This window comes from Bombina bombina, chromosome 5 (genome assembly GCF_027579735.1).
Source record: "Bombina bombina isolate aBomBom1 chromosome 5, aBomBom1.pri, whole genome shotgun sequence".
NCBI lineage: Eukaryota > Metazoa > Chordata > Amphibia > Anura > Bombinatoridae > Bombina > Bombina bombina.
In genome coordinates, this window is record NC_069503.1 from 45,004,388 (window position 1) to 45,026,211 (window position 21,824).

The 21,824-nt window shown below is 37.3% G+C and overlaps 1 protein-coding gene across 1 annotated transcript in view; it reads right to left on the reverse strand.

Annotated features, from left to right (window-relative positions):
* Window positions 1-760: 760 nt before the first annotated feature.
* LOC128661278 (zinc finger protein 585A-like) overlaps window positions 761-21,824 on the reverse strand; it is a 67,458-nt gene continuing 46,394 nt past the window's right edge. The window contains exon 3 of the mRNA XM_053715551.1: window positions 761-2,875. Coding sequence (XP_053571526.1) covers window positions 1,445-2,875 — 1,431 coding nt within the window. The 3' untranslated portion in view covers window positions 761-1,444. The remainder of the gene's footprint in view (window positions 2,876-21,824) is intronic.

Sequence of the window (21,824 nt, forward strand, 5' to 3'; positions counted from 1 at the left end):
TGTACAGGTGACTCAGCCTAATTAGCACAAATGGGATACAGAGTATCCATTTTCAGCTCATTGGTGATTGCTGAAAACTATGACAACTTCCGTTTTTAATTGTATATAAGATCGTTATTTTATGAAATTTGTATCCATTGTTTGTATGCCTGATGAAAAGACCGGTGTAGGTCTAGAAACGCGTAGCAGTTTGTATGGAATAAAATTCATTTATTTTATATACGGAAGTTGTCCTTTGTTCTCTTTTGAGCCTTCCTGGTTAAGGTGTCAAAGTATGCGATCCACTGCAGTGCTTCCTCCCTGACAAAGGTTCGAAATTGTCTGATCCATCACAGTGTCTGACTCGTTAGCAGCAGCCGCACAGACGCACATCAATCAAGTGAACGCTGAGTACCAGCTGTGTACAACCTGCCGGAGGCCACCCAGTGTGCTAACCACTGAAAGTGTTAGCCTGTGTATCAGCACCGGTTACAATACGGTGCATCGTTCTCCGGTAAGCGACGATAATAAATACCATTTTGAACTTTGATCCAACAATATTACCCTATGTGGCGCCCTCTTTTTTATTCCTAATCACAGATATCTCCTTTCCGAAGACCAGAGGAGCATTTGCCGCCAGTATCTTTGAGTGCAAGACTCAGCACTACCAACTCACATGAACTTTATGGTTTGTTTTTACACCAATACCACATAATAACTTTTCATAGCGCACCCCGCACACGGTTCCCTTTGGGGTTCCCTTCTCAACAATGTAGGTTATAGTAGCCATTTAAATTAAACTGATTATGATCACGTATGTACCAGTTAATAATATTGTGTCTCATTAAATAAAATCAGTTTCCCATCAGTAGTTCCTCTGGTATATAAAATGTACAATGCTAAGCATCTATTGCTATAAGAAAAGGTTTATCCACATGATGTGTACATTAAATATATCTCCCAGATGTCAATCATTTGAGATTGATGTTCTTGTTTATATAATTCTCTAACACTCTATTCATATAAAGACTCCTTTATTCTGTAAATGTAATTATTTCCTCCCCTATGTAAAACAAACGTACAACTCCTAACACTGGCATATTAATAAACAACACTGGGGGTGCTTTGGTGGTGAATGGTTATGTAAACTGGTCAGTATGAGGACAGATTTGTATATTCCTGTGTGCTGTTTGGATTCTATCACATTGATGTGAGAGAAGCTGAGGTGCACATATATAGAGGAACAAAGGACAACAGGAGAGCACTTCCAATCTGGGGCTTTTAGAACTGGGATTTAAAAAGTATTATTTACAATAGGATCCTTTTTGATGCTTCTATTTAGAGAGTTTGTCCTCTTTAGGATAATTGTAAAAAGGGTTGTAAACTGTGTATATAAAGTTTGTTTGTGTGTAAATGTTTGGTGTTTTGTGATAACTGATTTTAATAAAAACCTTTTTTCCACTTTCTAAACATGTGAAAGGTTTCTTCCCTTGTGAATCCTTTCATGTTTTCTCAGATCATTCTTTTGTGTAAAACTTTTTCCACACTCTGTACATGTGAAAGGCTTTTCCCCTGTGTGACTCCTTTCATGAGTTTTCAGATGACTTGTTTGTGTAAAACATTTCCCACACTCTGCACATGTGAAAGGCTTTTCCCCTGTGTGACTCCTTTCATGAGTTTTCAGATGACTCTTTTTTGTAAAACATTTTCCACACTCTGCACATGTGAAAGGCTTTTCTCCTGTGTGACTCCTTTCATGAGTTTTTAGATCATTTATTTCTGCAAAACTTTTTCCACACTCTGTACACGTGAAAGGCTTTTCTCCTGTGTGAAATCTTACATGAGTTTTCAGATAACTCTTACGTGTAAAACTTTTTCCACACTCTGTACATGTGAAAGGCTTTTCTCCTGTGTGAATCATTTCATGAATTTTCAGATTACTCATATATGTAAAACTTTTTCCACACTCTGTACATGTGAACGGCTTTTCTCCTGTGTGACTCCTTTCATGATTATTCAGATAACTCATATATGCAAAACATTTCCCACACTCTGTACATGTGAAAGGCTTTTCTCCTGTGTGACTCCTTTCATGACTTTTCAGATTACCCATATATGTAAAACATTTTCCACACTCTGTACATGTGAAAGGCTTTTCTCCTGTGTGACTCCTTTCATGACTTTTCAGATTACCCATATATGTAAAACATTTTCCACACTCTGTACATGTGAAAGGCTTTTCTCCTGTGTGAATCCTTTCATGACTTTTCAGATGACTCATTTGTGTAAAACTTTTTCCACACTCTGTACACGTGAAAGGTTTCTCCCCTGTGTGGGTCTTTTCATGAGATATGAGATTTCCCTTGGATGTGAAACATATACCACACTCATTACATGTGAAAGGTTTCTCCCCTGTGTGGGTCTTTTTGTGACGCGTAAGGCTTCCTTTAGATGTGAAACATCTCCCACATTCTGTACACATGTGAGGGTTCACAACTGTGTGAACTGTGTGGTGTTCAAGGAGATGCAAATTACATGTGAAGCTTTTCTCACATTCTGTACATTTGAAAGGTTTCTTATTTGTATGAATCATTTGGCTAGACTTAAGACTTTCCCCTTCTTTTAAATGTATTGAAAACTCAGTAAATGTGTGTGGTTTATCCTCTGGGATAATCATTTCACTAGGTAAGTCATAAATGTTGTCCTCTTGTTTGATGACTAAATTACTCTCTGTATATAATGATAGCTGCCCAGTTCCAGCCAATTCTCCATCTCCTTTAAATATCTGTTTTGATATCCCCAATGTTTGTGAATAGTCATTAGTGTCTAAGACTTTTGGAGTTTGTCGTATCATTCTGATGCTTCCTGTAGTGAAGGATGGGTATGAACTATTCAAGTGATTGTCTACATAAAAAGAAAAGTAATAAAAAAATAAAGAAAGTTTATTCTTTAAAATGGAATCCATCGTCTTACACAAATCATATTATTTATTTACACTCCATAAAATGGCTTCTGTTTTGTGTTTATTTTTAAATTGATTAACCTGTAAATCACAAATTTAAACAAAGAAAGACAAATAATGTAAATATTTCTACATCATAATAAACTAAACGACTGATTACTGATTAAAACAAAATATAGCGCCCCATTAAATAAGGTGCAGGTGGATAATGTTCTCAGCCAGGGAAAAAAAAACATAATTTATGTAAGAATTTACCTGATAAATTCATTTCTTTCATATTGGCAAGAGTCCATGAGCTAGTGACGTATGGGATATACATTCCTACCAGGAGGGGCAAAGTTTCCCAAACCTCAAAATACCTATAAATACACCCCCCACCACACCCACAATTCAGTTTAACGAATAGCCAAGAAGTGGGGTGATAAGAAGGAGCGAAAGCATCAACAAGGAATTGGAATAATTGTGCTTTATACAAAAAAATCATAACCACCACAAAAATGGTGGGCCTCATGGACTCTTGCCAAAATGAAAGAAATGAATTTATCAGGTAAATTCTTACATAAATTATGTTTTCTTTCATGTAATTGGCAAGAGTCCATGAATTAGTGACATATGGGATAGCAAATAACCAAGATGTGGAACTCCACGCAAGAGTCACTAGAGAGGGAGGGATAAAAACAAAGACAGCCAATTCCGCTGAAAAAAGAATCCACAACCCAAGTCACAAGTTTTAATCTTTATAATGAAAAAAACTGAAATTATACGCAGAAGAATCAAACTGAAACAGCTGCCTGAAGAACTTTTCTACCAAAAACTGCTTCTGAAGAAGAGAAAACATCAAAATGGTAGAATTTAGTAAAAATATGCAAAGAAGACCAAGTTGCTGCTTTGCAAATCTGATCAACAGAAGCTTCATTCTAAAAAGCCCAGGAAGTAGAAACTGACCTAGTAGAATAGAACTGGATGTCCAGTTACAATATTGGCAACTGGACATCCAAACAAGATCCGCATACCAAAACCTGTGTGGCCATACTGGAGCCACCAGCAGTACAAATGAACGTTCCATTATGATTTTGGAAATGACTCTTGGAAGAAGAACTAGAGACGGAAAGATATAGCAGGTTGATAATTCCAAGGAAGTGACAACGCATCCACTGCTTCCGCCTGAGGATCCCTGGACCTGGACAGATACCTGAAGTTTCCTGTTTAGATGAGAAGCCATCACATCTATTTCTGGAAGCCCCCACATCTGAACAATCTGAAGAAACACATCTGGGTGAAGAGACCATTCTCCTGGATGTAAAGTCTGGCGACTGAGATAATCCGCTTCCCAATTGTCTATACCTGGGATATGGACCGCAGAGATTAGACAGGAGCTGGATTCCGCCAATGCAAGTATCCGAGATACTTCTTTCATAGCTTGAGGACTGTGAGTCCCACCTTCATGATTGACATACGCCATGGTTCTCTCTTCAGAAGAGGCCAAAACTGAAGAGCTCTGAGATTCACACGGAGTTCTAAAATATTGATTGGTAATCTCGCCTCTTGAGATTCCCAAACCCCCTGCGCTGTCAGAGATCCCCAGACAGCTCCCCAACCTGAAAGACTTGCATCTGTTGTAATCACAGTCCAGGTTGGATGAACAAAAGAGGCCCCCTGAACCAAACGATGGTGATCTAACCACCAAGTCAGAGATCGTCGAATATTGGGATTTAAGGATATTAATTGTGATATGTTTGTATAATCCCTGCACCATTGGCTCAGCATACAAAGCTGAAGAGGTCTCATGTGAAAACGAGAAAAGGGGATCGCGTCCGATGCTGCAGTCATGAGACCTAAAACCTCCATGCACAGAGCTACTGAAGGGAATGACTGAGACTGAAGGTGCTGACAAGCTGAAACCAATTTCAGACGTCTCTTGTCTGTTAGAGACAAAGTCATGGATACTGAATCTATTTGGAATCCTAAAAAGGTTACCCTTGTCTGAGGAATCAAGGAACTTTTTGGTAAATTGATCATCCAACCATGTCTTTGAAGAAACAACACTAGTTGATTTGTGTGAGATTCTGCAGAATGTAAAGACTGAGCAAGTACCACGATATCATCCAAATAAGGAAACACCGCACTACCCCGCTCTCTGATTACAGAGAGTAGGGCACCGAGAACCTTTGAAAAGATCCTTGGAGCTGTTGCTAGGCCAAAAGGAAGAGCAACAAATTGGTAATGCTTGTCTATAAAAGAGAATCTCAGGAACTGATAGTGATCTGGATGAATCGGAATATGAAGATATGCACCCTGTAAGTCTATTGTGGACATATAATGCCCTTGCTGAACAAAAGGCAGAATAGTGCTTATAGTCACTATTTTGAATGTTGGTATTCTTATATAACGATTCAAAATTTTTAGATCCAGAACTGGTCTGAAAGAATTCTCTTTCTTTGCAACAATGAACAGATTTGAATAAAACCCCAGACCCCGTTCCAGATATGGAACTGGCACAATTACCCCGGTTAACTCCAGGTCTGAAACACACTTCAGGAAAGCTTGAGCCTTTACTGGGTTTACTGGAATGCGTGAGAGAAAGAAACTCCTCACAGGCGGTCTTACCTTGAAACCTATTCTGTACCCTTGAGAAATAAAAGTTCTGGATCCAATGATTTTGGATTGAATTGATCCAAACATCTTTGAAAAATCGTAGTCTGCCTCCTACCAGCTGCGCTGGAATGAGGGCCGCACCTTCATGCGGACTTGGGGGCTGATTTTGACTTTCTAAAAGGCTTGGATTTATTCCAGACTGGAGAAGGCTTCCAAATGGAAACCATTCCTTTAGGGGAATGGTCAGGTTTCTGTTCCTTATTCTGATGAAAGGAACGAAAACAGCAGCCCTAAATTTACCCTTAGATTTTTTATCCTGAGGCAAAAAAGCTCCCTTCCCCCCAGTGACAGTTGAAATAATAGAATCCAACTGAGAACCAAATAATTTATTACCTTGGATAGAAAGAGAAAGCAACGTTGACTTAGAAGTCATATCATATTTTTAAGAGGTATTTTGCACTTTGTTCTTTATGTGTCATTTGTTAAAGAATTGAAAAAGAATGATGCAAAAATAGGGAATCCCCACTAGAGGGTGTAATGTAAATGAAAAGGTTAAATATATCAGCTGTTTGCTAATTGTTCCCTGATTACACTTGTGTATGTAAATAAGGATGTGATGTAGTGCTACTCTATATCCACATGATTAAGGGGTAATACCCTGAAATGTTGTGGGCTTTGGTGCCATAATAAACTTGGTGAAAATCTATGCTGCTGCCTTCCTTGTTTGAATCTATTTGGGGGTTTGCAGGAACCCTGGCAGCGTGCAGCAGGTGTATATGTGTGCTGGACTCTCTCTGACTGTGGTTCTCTTTTGGTATGTGCCTGTAGTCTGTGAAATGTTATGTATTTTCTTTGCCGATATCTTGTCTTTAGCTATGTTATGCTCAAATCTTGTAAATACTTGAGATCATTTCTGATTGTATAAGTTCACTTATGGTATAACTCCAGCCTCCTCCAAATTTTATTGTCTGTTTTTTAAGTGAACATCTATAAGTGAGGCACTAAGAATTATACAAGAATTAAGTGAACATCTATAAGTGAGGCACAAAGAATTATACAATAATTAAGTTAACATCTATAAGTGAGGCACAAATAATTATACAAGAAGTAAGTGAACATCTATAAGTGAGGCACAAATAATTATACAAGAATTAAGTGAACATCTATAAGTGAGGCACAAAGAATTATATAAGAATTAAGTGAACATCTATATGTGAGGCACTAAGAATTATACAAGAATTAAGTGAACATCTATAAGTGAGGCACAAAGAATTATACAAGAATTAAGTGAACATCTATAAGTGAGGCACAAAGAATTATACAAGAATTAACTGAACATCTATATGTGAGGCACTAAGAATTATACAAGAATAAAGTGAACATTTATAAGTGAGGTTCAAAGAATAATACAAGAATTAAGTGAACATCTATAAGTGAGGCACAAAGAATTATACAAGAATTAAGTGAACATCTATAAGTGAGGCACAAAGAATTATACAAGAATTAAGTGAACAGCTATAAGTGAGGCACTAAGAATTAAACAAGAATTAAGTGAACATCTATAAGTGAGGCACTAAGAATTATACAAGAATTAAGTGAACATCTATAAGGGAGGCACTAAGAATTATACAAGAATTAGGTGAACATCTATAAGTGAGGCACTTAGAATTATACAAGAATTAAGTGAACATCTATAAGTGAGGCACAAAGAATTATACAAGAATTAAGTGAACATCTATAAGTGAGGCACAAAGAATTATACAAGAATTAAGTGAACATCTATAAGTGAGGCACAAAGAATTATACAAGAATTAAGTGAACATCAATAAGTGAGGCACTAAGTATTATACAAGAATTAAGTGAACATCTATTAGTGAGGCACAAAGAATTATACAAGAATTAAGTGAATATCTATAAGTGAGGCACTAAGTATTGGATAAAATAATTATACAATACTTGAACAAGGATTAGGCAAGTTCTGTTTAATACTGAGTTTTATCCACTATTTGCCTATTTTGTAAAGCTGTTCTATATCTTCATATTTCTTTTTGCTACCTTTTGTCTCTATAACAAACTACTTTATGCAATTACTCCTCCCCCTCACCACCTGCTCTGTTCATTAGCCCATCTCTCTTAAAGGGACATTCCAGTCAAAATCTTAATGCACATAGATTAATTACATCTTTACATAGAAACATATTTGCAATATAAATGTATTAGCAAAAATGCTTCTAGTAAACGTTATCACTGCTTTGGTGTTAACATGTTTCTCTGCACGTACACGTGAAGCATAGCTAGATATTGTCACTGCACTCACATTTTAAATAAGGCAGCTGCTCAGATCACCACTGGGGTTTGTATCATGTCAGCAATTAACAAATTGAGTCATTACAACATGGCACAAGCACCTTAGGCTCTGAGCAAGTGTTGTGATTAAAACGCTGGTGCACGGTGCATACCTAAATACACTTTTGAAACAGCGATAGCTTTTATTAGAAGCATTTTTGATAATGCATGTATATTACAAAATTGCTTCTGTTCAATATCGAAATGCACCCATGTGGTTTCTAATTTTGTATGGAATATCCCTTTAACCTCACCTTACTTTTGTATTCACAAACTTTACACATTCCTAAATACTCTCCCCCTTGCACCTCATCCCAAAAACATTACTGCAAATCACATCTCATGTCACTCTCCCTTTTGCTTATTCTAGCTGCTGGTAACTTCTCCCCTAATCCTGGCTCCCACAACTTCCTAGCCTTGCACACAGGGCCAGACTGGGAATGAAAATCAGCCCTGGAAAATTTTTAGACCAGCCCTAAATTTTGCCGCGGCGCGCCCATAGACACCGGACACTAATAATCCTAAAAGGGATTTAAGATTTTTTTTTTTACTGCCTGCTCTAAGTTAAAATCATTCATGCATCATAAAGAAGATTATCTCACAGAATATGATGTATAATATATATATATACTTCATATTCTGTGAGATAATCTTCTTTATGATGCAAGAATGTTTAATTTAGAGCAGGCAGTAAAAAAAAAAAAAAATTAAATCCATTTCAGGATTATTAGTGTCCACAGTCTGAGTCTGTCCGTGATCTCACCTGATCTGTCTCAATATAAATAATGCATACAAACACAACATAGATTTCCCCCACACTAAGCTTTGAAGCATAATGACAGATAAAGTTATAGTGAGTGCATATAGTAAACACCAGTAAGAGTGTACACCATACTGTGAGTGAGAAAACACTCACCTAGTCACACACACTGTAAGTATACACTCAGATTGTATACTGTTCAAGATCAAGAACACAGACAGCACTACACAGACATGCTCTTTGACAAGTTGCTGTCCACATCTGGCAACTACAGGCCAGTTAGTTTAACTTCAGTAGTAGGAAAATTAATGGAAAGCCTCTTAAAAGAAAGAATTATGACTTACATAAAGACAAACAATTTAGAGGACCAAAATCAGCATGGTTTTACTTCAGGGAGATCATGTCAGACTAATCTAATTGACTTCTTTGATTATGTAACAAAAGTATTAGACAAGGGTGGAGCAGTTGATGTAGCATATCTAGATTTCAGCAAAGCATTTGACACCGTCCCACACTATAAACTAATTCACAAACTGTATCTCCTTGGTCTAGATTCAAAAATTGTGAACTGGGTGGAATGCTGGCTTAAGGACAGAAAACAAAGTGTCTTAGTAAATGGAGTTCATTCAGCAGAGGGGGCTGTTACTAGTGGTGTTCCTCAGGGGTCAATTCTGGGGCCTGTTTTGTTTAACATATTTATCTGCGATATTAGCAAAGGGCTACAGGGGAAAGTATGTCTCTTTGCAGATGATACAAAAATTTGTAACAGAGTGGATGTTCCGGGGGGGGTAGACAAAATGAGAAGTGATATACAACAATTGGAGGATTGGACAAACGACTGGGATCTAAAGTTTAACACAGCAAAGTGTAAAATAATGCATTTAGGGAAGAAAAATCCAAATGTTAATTGCAGACTCAATGACACTTTACTGACTGTTACAGATGAGGAACAGGACTTGGGAATTATTATTTCAGATGATTTAAAACTTAGTAAACAATGTAGTAATGCAGCGAGTAAGGCTAGCAAAATGCTTGGATGCATTGGTAGAGGTATTTGCAGCAGAAATAGTAAGGTTCTTATGCCACTTTATAGATCATTAGTTAGGCCTCATCTTGAGTATTGTGTGCAGTTCTGGAGGCCATATCTTCAGAAGGATATTAACAAACTTGAATCTGTGCAAAGGAGGGCTACCAAAATGGTACATGGTCTAAAAAATAAAACTTACCAGGATAGGCTCAATGACCTAAATATGTATAGCTTAGAGGAGAGAAGGGAAAGAGGTGATATGATAGCAACTTTCAAGTACATTAAAGGGTTTAGTAAAACTGAGGCTGTGGGTATTTTACATAAAATGGAAAATTCAAGAACAAGGGGTCATGAGCTCAAGCTAAAGGTAAGTAGATTCAGGAGTAATTTGAGGAAGCACTTCTTTACAGAAAGAGTGATTGATTTATGGAATAAACTTTCTCAAGAGGTAGTAGCAACAAACACTGTGGGGGACTTTAAAAATGCATGGGACAAGCATAAGGCTATCTTACGAACTAGATAAGTTTATACAGTTAGGTAAGGTCGGGCAGACTTGCTCGGCCTATGGCTCTTATCTGCTGTCAATATCTATGTTTCTATGTTTAATAGGATAACATTAGTTTTTAGCAAAATCTAAAAATAGCCACATTTGTTTTGATAGTAATACACCTTTACACACACAGATCCATTTTCTAAATTATCATCCACAAGTCACTCGATCGGTCACTAGTTCATATATCAGTTACTTACTAATTTCTGAGGTGCACACTTTTAAAAATAGTCAGGCACTAGAGATCCCTCCTGCCAATCACTGCAGATCCCTCCCAGCCTTTGCAAGCTCACACACTGTTCACATTCATGCAGCTCAGTTACCGGGAGGAGAACTGAACTTTGCAGGTAAGGTGTGTCCAGTGACCGCCCACGTCCGTTGTCTTCCGTTCCTCTCACACGTGGCCTGCAACTCAACTAGACTCTCTGATGCTGAGCAGGCTCCTTCCACTATGTCACGTGGACAGTCTGTCAGTCAACTCAGTGTGACGTTCCTAGGCTAGACTCAGTCTGATTGGGTTGCAGTAGTTTGCGTTGCGGGCACGGCCGGAGGGGGTTATTTTAGACAGTCTCACAGTCTAGTAGCGTAGCATTCCTCTTCCTCACTGCCTCTAGTCTTAGCCAGTTAGCCTAAGTGTATACTATTACCGCAATATATATAAATATCGGAGTCGTATCATGCATCAAAATATTTGCTAAATGCTAATAAATTGCTGCTCTGAGATACTGCAGCAGCTGAGGCAGCCCAACTGAGCTGCCGGCCGGCGGCCCACCGGGATTTTTCCTGCTATCCCGGCTGCCCAATCCGGCCCTGCTTGCACACCCATCTGTGCCTTTCAATAGACTTCAAAAACAAAATTCCGGTAACCTTAATCTCATTCCTCATGCATCAAGGGCGTATTACTGCCTAGGCCAACAAGGCACGGGCCTAGGACGGCAGTTTGAGGGGGGCGGCACAGTTGCGTACTTTCTATAGTTGTTTTTTATCATATACATTTTTTTCCCTAAACAAAACTTTATAGAGCTTTATTTCTTTGCCTCCAGTTTTCTTCAGTTATATTTGCCTATTGCTTTCCTTCTTGATACCTACTTGTAGGCAGCGGTAAACGCAAGGTTACACCCGGAAGAGAACACAGTGCAGTGGAGGCAGTAGCGGTAGTGTAAAGCTGAGCTGAAGCGACCTGATATCCACTTAACTGGACAGTATATGGGAGACTAACATACTGCTTGCAGCCTTGCAGTCACAAAGCAGCTTAATCCCAGAGCAGAGAAGATGGCTATTATGTTCCCTATCAGTGACTGTAAAAGCCGTCTTGTCTGCTCTGGGAATAAAAGCTGCCCGGTGCACCAGAGAACACTGTTTCTCAGAGATCACTGTAATGAAGACCTAGTGTGATCGGCAGGTGGTCACAGTCTGGTTAGCTAGTACAGCTGACTGTGAATGTTGCAGCACAGAGGTAATTAAAAGTTCATAAATCCTCTGACTTGGTGCTGGAAATAGTTTAACACTGCGTGGTGTGCTGTTGCACGAAGCGTGTGCGTGAAGTTGGAGCCAGAGTTTACCGTGCATTCAGCTGAACTGTAACTTTCTTAAAAAGATTCCTTTGGGGGCCATAACAGATAGCAGCTAGCAATTAATTCAGTTGTTAGCTAGATTTATGGAAGGGAAGCCGTGTCCATTCATAGTGTTTTTTTGCCCTTCCTTCTGCTCTCCCCCCCTCCACCTCCACCTCAGTGCTGCATGTTATTTCTGCAGAGGAATCTGCTTGTTAAAACTAGCAAGCACAGAGGGGTAGCCTGTGTTTAATCTCTTACAATATGTCACAGACAGGGAGTCACTAGAAAATAAATCACACAGTAAAAAGTATTGCTGGGAGAAGGGGGCTTAGAGTTCCTATTTAAGAACATATATTAACCCCTTCTTCTTCTGACCCTAATAATATCACACTTAGGTATGCTCTTCAACAAAGGACACCAAAGGATATCAAAAGAATGAAGTACATAATAATAAAAATAAAATAGAAAGTTTTTTTGTTTGTTTTTTTGTGTGCAATTTCTATCTAAATGATGGAACTGTAATTATGACTTTCATGTTCCTTTCAAAAACTAATTTGATTTGCTGACATGGGGCCAGTAACAGTTGATGCTAATTCTCAAAATATAAATAACTAGAAAAGTCTATTAAAATAGCATGCTCTACCTCAATCATGAAAGTTTAATTTTACATGTGTCCCTTTGACTATGTGTTTAACCAGTTACTTTACAGTGGCATTATTTCTAAAAACATTTAACTGCAATAATTACATATATTTTTTAAATGACTCATTATCTCCTTTTAATTAATATAAACTTGTATAAAAGCAGCACATATTAAAAACACAATGCAACAGCTTTCAATTGCTTTGTGAATTACAAGTTAACAGCAGCCTTTAAATAAATGGAGACACAGAGAAAAATAAAAATAGATACTGCATCCTCTGACTGAACGGACATAACATATATGGAGTTTGTACCTAATTAAATCAAATAACCATGGAAAAGGAGGCTTAGCAATATTCAATGTCAAAAACTTTAATTTAAATAATTTGGACACTGCACACTTAACGTCAAACTCTGGGTTTTAAATTATTGTTTTAAATTTGAATTGACCCCTTGACTTCCTGTCAGTATTGGGTTATGCTCACTTACTGTCCCCCTGTTAATGAGCTGTATCTGAACACAATTTGTGAATCACAAGAGATATAGAATACTACTTTACTCTTCTGCTTGGGTTATGCTCACTTACTGTCCCCCCCTGTTAATGAGCTGCATCTGAACACAATTTGTGAATCACAAGAGATATAGAATACTACTTTACTCTTCTGCTTGGGTTATGCTCACTTACTGTCCCCCCCTGTTAAAGAGCTGTATCTGAACACAATTTATGAATCACAAGAGATGTAGAATACTACTTTACTCTTCTGCTTGGGTTATGCTCACTTACTGCCCCCCCCCCCCTGTTAATGAGCTGCATCTGAACACAATTTGTGAATCACAAGAGATATAGAATACTACTTTACTCTTCTGCTTGGGTTATGCTCACTTACTGTCCCCCCCTGTTAATGAGCTGCATCTGAACACAATTTGTGAATCACAAGATATATAGAATACTACTTTACTCTTCTGCTTGGGTTATGCTCACTTACTGTCCCCCCCTGTTAATGAGCTGTATCTGAACACAATTTATGAATCACAAGAGATGTAGAATACTACTTTACTCTTCTGCTTGGGTTATGCTCACTTACTGTCCCCCCCTGTTAATGAGCTGCATCTGAACACAATTTGTGAATCACAAGAGATATAGAATACTACTTTACTCTTCTGCTTGGGTTATGCTCACTTACTGTCCCCCCCTGTTAATGAGCTGTATCTGAACACAATTTATGAATCACAAGAGATGTAGAATACTACTTTACTCTTCTGCTTGGTGTCATCTGTTCTTAGGTTACCTCAGCTTCCAGTTGTGTCACATGACCCTGCTCACTGCATCCTCCTGATTAATCTATATATCCTTCACTTGCTAGGAGGCATCAAGAGGGGTGCCTCCTATTGGTCCCAATTTTTGCTGCTAATATATTGACAGAACACAGGTGGCGCTGCTGCACAGCTTTTCCTTTGACCCATGTACTGCTATGGAGAGAAGCGTTCCTGTAGCTGCCTCTCCATAGCATTACATGGGGGGGATTTTTTTTTTTTTTTTTACTTTTTTTTTTGTTTTAATTAAAATTTAATTAAGCTTTGGCCACATATGGCAGGGTAGGCACTGCCTCCTCTGCCTCCTATGAGTGCACATCCCTTATATATACATACAATAATTTTACAAATAAAATTAAACAGTTACTTTGTAAATGCTATAAAAAGTAAAATTACACAATGACCAATGGGGGGGAGCAGCAGAATTTTTAGTGCTTAGAGCAGCACAAAACCTAAATACGCCACTGTCTTGCATCTAAAGCCACTACCCCTTCACTTGTGCACCCTGGAACTCTCGCTCTGTTTGCAACAAGCTCACTTCTATCCATGACTTCTTTATCTCTCTCAATCTTCTGTCTCTCACAGAAACCTATCTCTCTCCTTCAGACACAGCTTCCTCAGCTGCACTGTACCATGGGGGTCTCCACTTCAGCCATACGCCTAGGTCTGATATACACATACAGTGTCACATATATACTGTATACTCTTTGGCGGGTTTATATTTCTAACACTTGAGAACGCATGCTGTTATAACTTTTGTGTGCAATATATTTTGTTTAATTTTTTATTTGACAGTGTTAATATGAGTGTAAGTGAACTTTATAATATATTTTTTAATATAAGTGTAAGTGAACTTTATAATATATTTTTAATATGAGTGTAAGTGAACTTTATAATATATTTTTGAAGAGCTATCTGGAGATACCCAAATTAGAATCAAAATGTGTCAGGAAGGTTATAGCTAGACCATGCCCAAGTACATAGAAAGGTGTAGTGTGTATTAACCCTTAACGAGCACAGAGAGCTGCACAGTGTGTATTAACCCTTCACTAGCACAGTGTGTATTAACCCTTCACTAGCACAGAGAGCAGCACAGTGTGTATTAACCCTTCACTAGGACAGCGAGCAGCACAGTGTGTATTAACCCTTCACTAGCACAGAGAGCAGCACAGTGTGTATTAACCCTTCACTAGCACAGAGAGCTGCACAGTTTGTATTAACCCTTAACTAGCACAGAGAGCTGCGCAGTGTGTATTAACCTTTCACTAGCACAGAGAGCAGCACAGTGTGTATTAACCCTTCACTATAGCACAAAGAACAGAAAAGGGTGTATTAACCATTCACTAGCACAGAGAGCATCACAGGGTATATTAACCCTTCACTAGTGCAGAGAACAGAACAGGGTGTATTAACCCTTCACTAGCACAAAGAGCAGGACAGTGTGTATTAACCCTTCACTAGCACAGAGAGCAGCACAGTGTGTATTAACCCTTCACTAGCACAGAGAGCAGCACAGTGTGTATTAACCATTCACTAGCACAAAGAGCAGCACAGTGTGTAATAACCCTTCACTTGCACAAAGAGCAGTACAGTGTGTATTAACCTCTTCACTAGCACTGAGAGCAGCACAGTATGTATTAACCCTTCACTAGCACAAAGAGCAGCACAGTGTGTATTAACCCTTCACAGTGCAGATGTGTAGTGTGTATTAACCCTTCACTAGCACAGAGAGCTGCACAGTGTGTATTAACCCTTAACTAGCACAGATGCAGCACAGTGCATATTAACCCTTAGCTAGCAAATAAAGCTGCACAGTGTGTGTTAACCCTTAACTAGCACAGAGATCAGCACAGTGTGTATTAACCCTTCACTAGCACAGAGAGCAGTACTGTGCATATTAACCTCTTCACTTGCACAGAGCAGCACAGTCTGTATTAACCTCTTCACTAGCACAGAGAGCAGCACAGTATGTATTAACCCTTCACTAGCACAGAGAGCAGCACAGTGTGTATTAACCCTTCACTAGCACAGAGAACAGAACAGGTTGTATTAACCCTTCACTAGCACAAAGAGCAGGAAAGTGTTTATTAACTCTTCACTGGCACAGAGAGCAGCACAGTGTGTATTAACCCTTCACTAGCACAGTGTGTATTAACCCTTCACTAGCACAGAGAGCTGCATAGTGTGTATTAACCCTTCACTAGCACAGAGAGCTGCATAGTGTGTATTAACCCTTCACTAGCAAAGAGAGAAGAACATTGTGCATTGACCATTCATTAGCACAGAGAGCAGCACAGGGTAAATTAACCCTTCACTAGCGCAGAGAACAGAACAGGGTGTATTAACCGTTCACTAGCACAGAGAGCTGCATAGTCTGTATTAACCCTTCACTAGCACAGAGAGCTGCATAGTGTGTATTAACCCTTCCCTAGCACAGAGAGCTGCATAGTGTGTATTAACCCTTCACTAGCAAAGAGAGAAGAACATTGTGCATTGACCATACATTAGCACAGAGAGCAGCACAGGGTAAATTAACCCTTCACTAGCACAGAGAGCAGCACAGTGTGTATTAACCCATCACTAGCACAAAGAGCAGCACAGTGTGTATTAACCTTTCACTAGCACAGAGAGCAGCACAGTGTGTATTAACCCTTCACTAGCACAGAGAGCAGCACAGTGTGTATTAACCCATTTACTAGCACAGAGAGCAGCACAGTGTGTATTAACCCTTCACTAGCACAGAGAGCAGCACAGTGTGTATTAACCCTTCACTAGCACAGAGAGCAGCACAGTGTGTATTAACCCTTCACTAGCACAGAGAGCAGCACAGTGTGTATTAACCCTTCACTAGTACAAAAAGCAGCACAGTGTGTATTAACCCTTCACTAGCACAGAGAGCTGCACAGTGTGTATTAACCGTTCACTAGCACAAGGAGCAGGACAGTGTGTATTAACCCTTCACTAGCACAGAGAGCAGCACAGTGTGTATTAACCTCTTCACTAGCACTAAGAGCAGCACAGTGTGTATTAACCTTTCACTAGCACAGAGAGAAGCACAGTGTGTATTAACCCTTCACTGGCACATAGAGCTGCACAGTGTGTATTAACCTTTCACTAGCACAGAGAGCAGCACAGTGTGTATTAACCCCTCACTAGCACAGAGAGCAGCACAGTGTGTATTAACCCCTCACTAGCACAGAGAGCAGCACAGTGTGTATTAACCCTTCACTAGCACAGAGAGCAGCACAGTGTGTATTAACCCTTCACTAGCAAAGAGAGCAGCACAGTGTGTATTAACCCTTCACTAGCACAGAGAGCAGCACAGTGTGTATTAACCCTTCACTAGTACAAAAAACAGGACAGTGTGTATTAACCGTTCACAAGTACAGAGATCAGCACAGTTTGTATTAACCCTTCACTAGCACAGAGAGCAGCACAGTGTGTATTAACCCTTCATAAGTACAGAGATCAGCAGTTTGTATTAACCCTTCACTCGCACTAAGAGCAGCACAGTATGTATTAACCCTTCACTAGCACAGAGAGCAGCACAGTGTGTATTAACCCTTCACTAGCACAGAGAGCAGCACAGTGTGTATTAACCCTTCATAAGTACAGAGATCAGCACAGTTTGTATTAACCCTTCACTGGCATAGAGAGCAGCACAGTGTGTATTAAACCTTCACTAGCACAGAGCAGCACAGTGTGTATTAACCCTTCACTAGCACAGAGAGCAACACAGTGTGTATTAACCCTTCACTAGCACAGAGAGCAGCACAGTATGTATTAACCCTTCACTGGCACAGAGAGCAGCACAGTGTGTATTAACCCTTCACTAGCACAGAGAGCAGCACAGTGTGTATTAACCCTTCACTAGCACAGAGAGCAGCACAGTGTGTATTAACCTTTCACTAGCACAGAGAGCAGCACAGTGTGTATTAACCCTTCACTAGCAGAGAGAGCAGCACAGTGTGTATTAACCCTTCACTAGCACAGAGAGCAGCACAGTGTGTATTAACCCTTCACTAGCACAGAGAGCAGCACAGTGTGTATTAACCCCTTCACTAGCACAGAGAGCAGTACAGTGTGTATTAACCCTTCACTGGCACAGAGAGCAGCACAGTGTGTATTAACCCTTCACTAGCACAGTGAGCTGCACAGTGTGTATTAACCCTTCACTAGCACAGAGAGCAGCACAGTGTGTATTAACCCTTCACTGGCACAGAGAGCTGCACAGTGTGTATTAACCCTTCACTAGCACAGAGAGCAGCACAGTGTGTATTAACCCTTCACTAGCACAGAGAGCTGCACAGACTGTATTAACCCCTTTACAAGGACAGAGAGCCACAGAGAGTGTATAACCCTTTAACTAGCACTAACATTTAAACAGCAGTTATCTCATTGCATGGCACAAGCAGGTAAATAACAAGCACTAAAAGGACAACATTTATAAAAACTGATAATTTTTCAGCAGTTCAGAATAAACACAAATTTATAATCACACAATACACACAGCCTGACTCACTCACCCAGCTGCAGCTGTACAGGAAGTAAATAAGGGGAAGAGAGATAGAAAACTACAGTTCCCAGAAACACCCTGAGAAGTCACATGTCAATCAGCAGCCAATCAGGCAAACAGAAAATGTGTCTCTATTTCAAAGACGGGTTGGATGTTTATTAAAATGTAATGCTGCAAATTCATAAGAATGACAGAAACTGAGCACATTGTCCCTGTTATATTCTTCATTAGCAGATAACAGTTACACAATATATATTATTAACACTAGCACATAACTACTACACAATATATATTATTAACACTAGCACATAACAGTTACACAATATATATTATTAACACTAGCATATAACAACTACACAATATATATTATTAACACTAGCACATAACAGCTACACAATATATATTATTAACACCAGCACATAACAGCTACACAATATATATTATTAACACTAGCACATAACAGTCACACAATATATATTATTAACACTAGCACATAACAGCTACACAATATATAGTATTAACACTAGCACATAACAGTTACACAATATATATATTATTAACACTAGCACATAACAGCTACACAATATATATTATTAACACCAGCACATAACAGCTACACAATATATATTATTAACACCAGCACATAACAGCTACACAATATATATTATTAACACCAGCACATAACAGCTACACAATATATATTATTAACACTAGCACATAACAGTCACACAATATATATTATTAACACTAGCACATAACAGTTACACAATATATATATTATTAACACTAGCACATAACAGCTACACAATATATATTATTAACACCAGCACATAACAGCTACACTATATATTATTAACACTAGCACATAACAGTCACACAATATATATTATTAACACTAGCACATACCAGCTACACAATATATAGTATTAACACTAGCACATAACAGTTACACAATATATATATTATTAACACTAGCACATAACAGCTACACAATATATATTATTAACACCAGCACATAACAGCTACACAATATATATTATTAACACTAGCACATAACAGCTACACAATATATATTATTAACACCAGCACATAACAGCTACACAATATATATTATTAACACTAGCACATAACAGTCACACAATATATATTATTAACACTAGCACATAACAGTTACACAATATATATATATTATTAACACTAGCACATAACAGCTACACAATATATATTATTAACACCAGCACATAACAGCTACACAATATATATTATTAACACTAGCACATAACAGTTACACAACATATATTATTAACACTAGCACATAACAGTTACACAATATAAATTATTAACACTAGCACATAACAGCTACACAATATATATTATTAACACTAGCACATAACACCTACACAATATATATTATTAACACTAGCACATAACAGTTACACAACATATATTATTAACACTAGCACATAACAGTTACACAACATATATTATTAACACTAGCACATAACAGCTACACAATATATATTATTAACACTAGCACATAACAGTTACACAACATATATTATTAACACTAGCACATAACAGCTACACAATATATATTATTAACACTAGCACATAACAGTTACACAACATATATTATTAACACTAGCACATAACAGCTACACAATATATATTATTAACACTAGCACATAACTACTACACAATATATATTATTAACACTAGCACATAACAGTTACACAATATATATTATTAATACTAGCACATAACAGTTACACAATATATATTATTAACACTAGCACATAACAGTTACACAATATAAATTATTAACACTAGCACATAACAGCTACACAATATATATTATTAACACTAGCACATAACACCTACACAATATATATTATTAACACTAGCACATAACAGTTACACAACATATATTATTAACACTAGCACATAACAGTTACACAACATATATTATTAACACTAGCACATAACAGCTACACAATATATATTATTAACACTAGCACATAACAGTTACACAACATATATTATTAACACTAGCACATAACAGCTACACAATATATATTATTAACACTAGCACATAACAGTTACACAACATATATTATTAACACTAGCACATAACAGTTACACAATATATATTATTAACACTAGCACATAACAGTTACACAATATATATTATTAACACTAGCACATAACAGTTACACAACATATATTATTAACACTAGCACATAACAGCTACACAATATATATTATTAACACTAGCACATAACTACTACACAATATATATTATTAACACTAGCACATAACAGCTACACAATATATATTATTAACACTAGCACATAACAGTTACACAATATATATTATTAACACTAGCATATAACAACTACACAATATATATTATTAACACTAGCACATAACAACTACACAATATATATTATTAACACTAGCACATAACAGTTACACAATATATATTATTAACACTAGCACATAACAGCTACACAATATATATTATTAACACTAGCACATAACAGTTACACAATATATATTATTAACACTAGCACATAACAGTTACACAATATATTATTATTAACACTAGCACATAACAGCTACACAATATATATTAACACTAGCACATAACAGCTACACAATATACATTATTAACACTAGCACATAACAGTTACACAATATATATTATTAACACTAGCACATAACAGTTACACAATATATATTATTAACACTAGCACATAACAGCTACACAATATACATTATTAACACTAGCACATAACAGTTACACAATATATATTATTAACACTAGCACATAACAGCTACACAATATATATTATTAACACTAGCACATAACAGCTATACAGTATTTATTATTAACACTAGCACATAACAGCTACACACTATATATTATTAACACTAGCACATAACAGTTACACAATATATATTATTAACACTAGCACATAACAGCTACACAATATACATTATTAACACTAGCACATAACAGTTACACAATATATATTATTAACACTAGCACATAACAGCTACACAATATATATTATTAACACTAGCACATAACAGCTACACAGTATTTATTATTAACACTAGCACATAACAGCTACACACTATATATTATTAACACTAGCACATAACAGTTACACAATATATATTATTAACACTAGCACATAACAGCTACACAATATATATTATTAACACTAGTACATAATAGTTACACAATATATATTATTAACACTAGCACATAACAGTTACACAATATATATTATTAACACTAGCACATAACAGTTATACAATATATATTATTAACACTAGCACATAGCAGTTACACAATATATATTATTAACACTAGCACATAACAGTTACACAATATATATTATTAACACTAGCACATAACAGCTACACAATATATATTATTACCACTAGCACATAACAGTTACACATTATATATTATTAACACTAGTACATAACAGTTACACAATATATTATTAACACTAGCAAATAACAGTTACACATTATATAGTATTAACACTAGCACATAACAGTT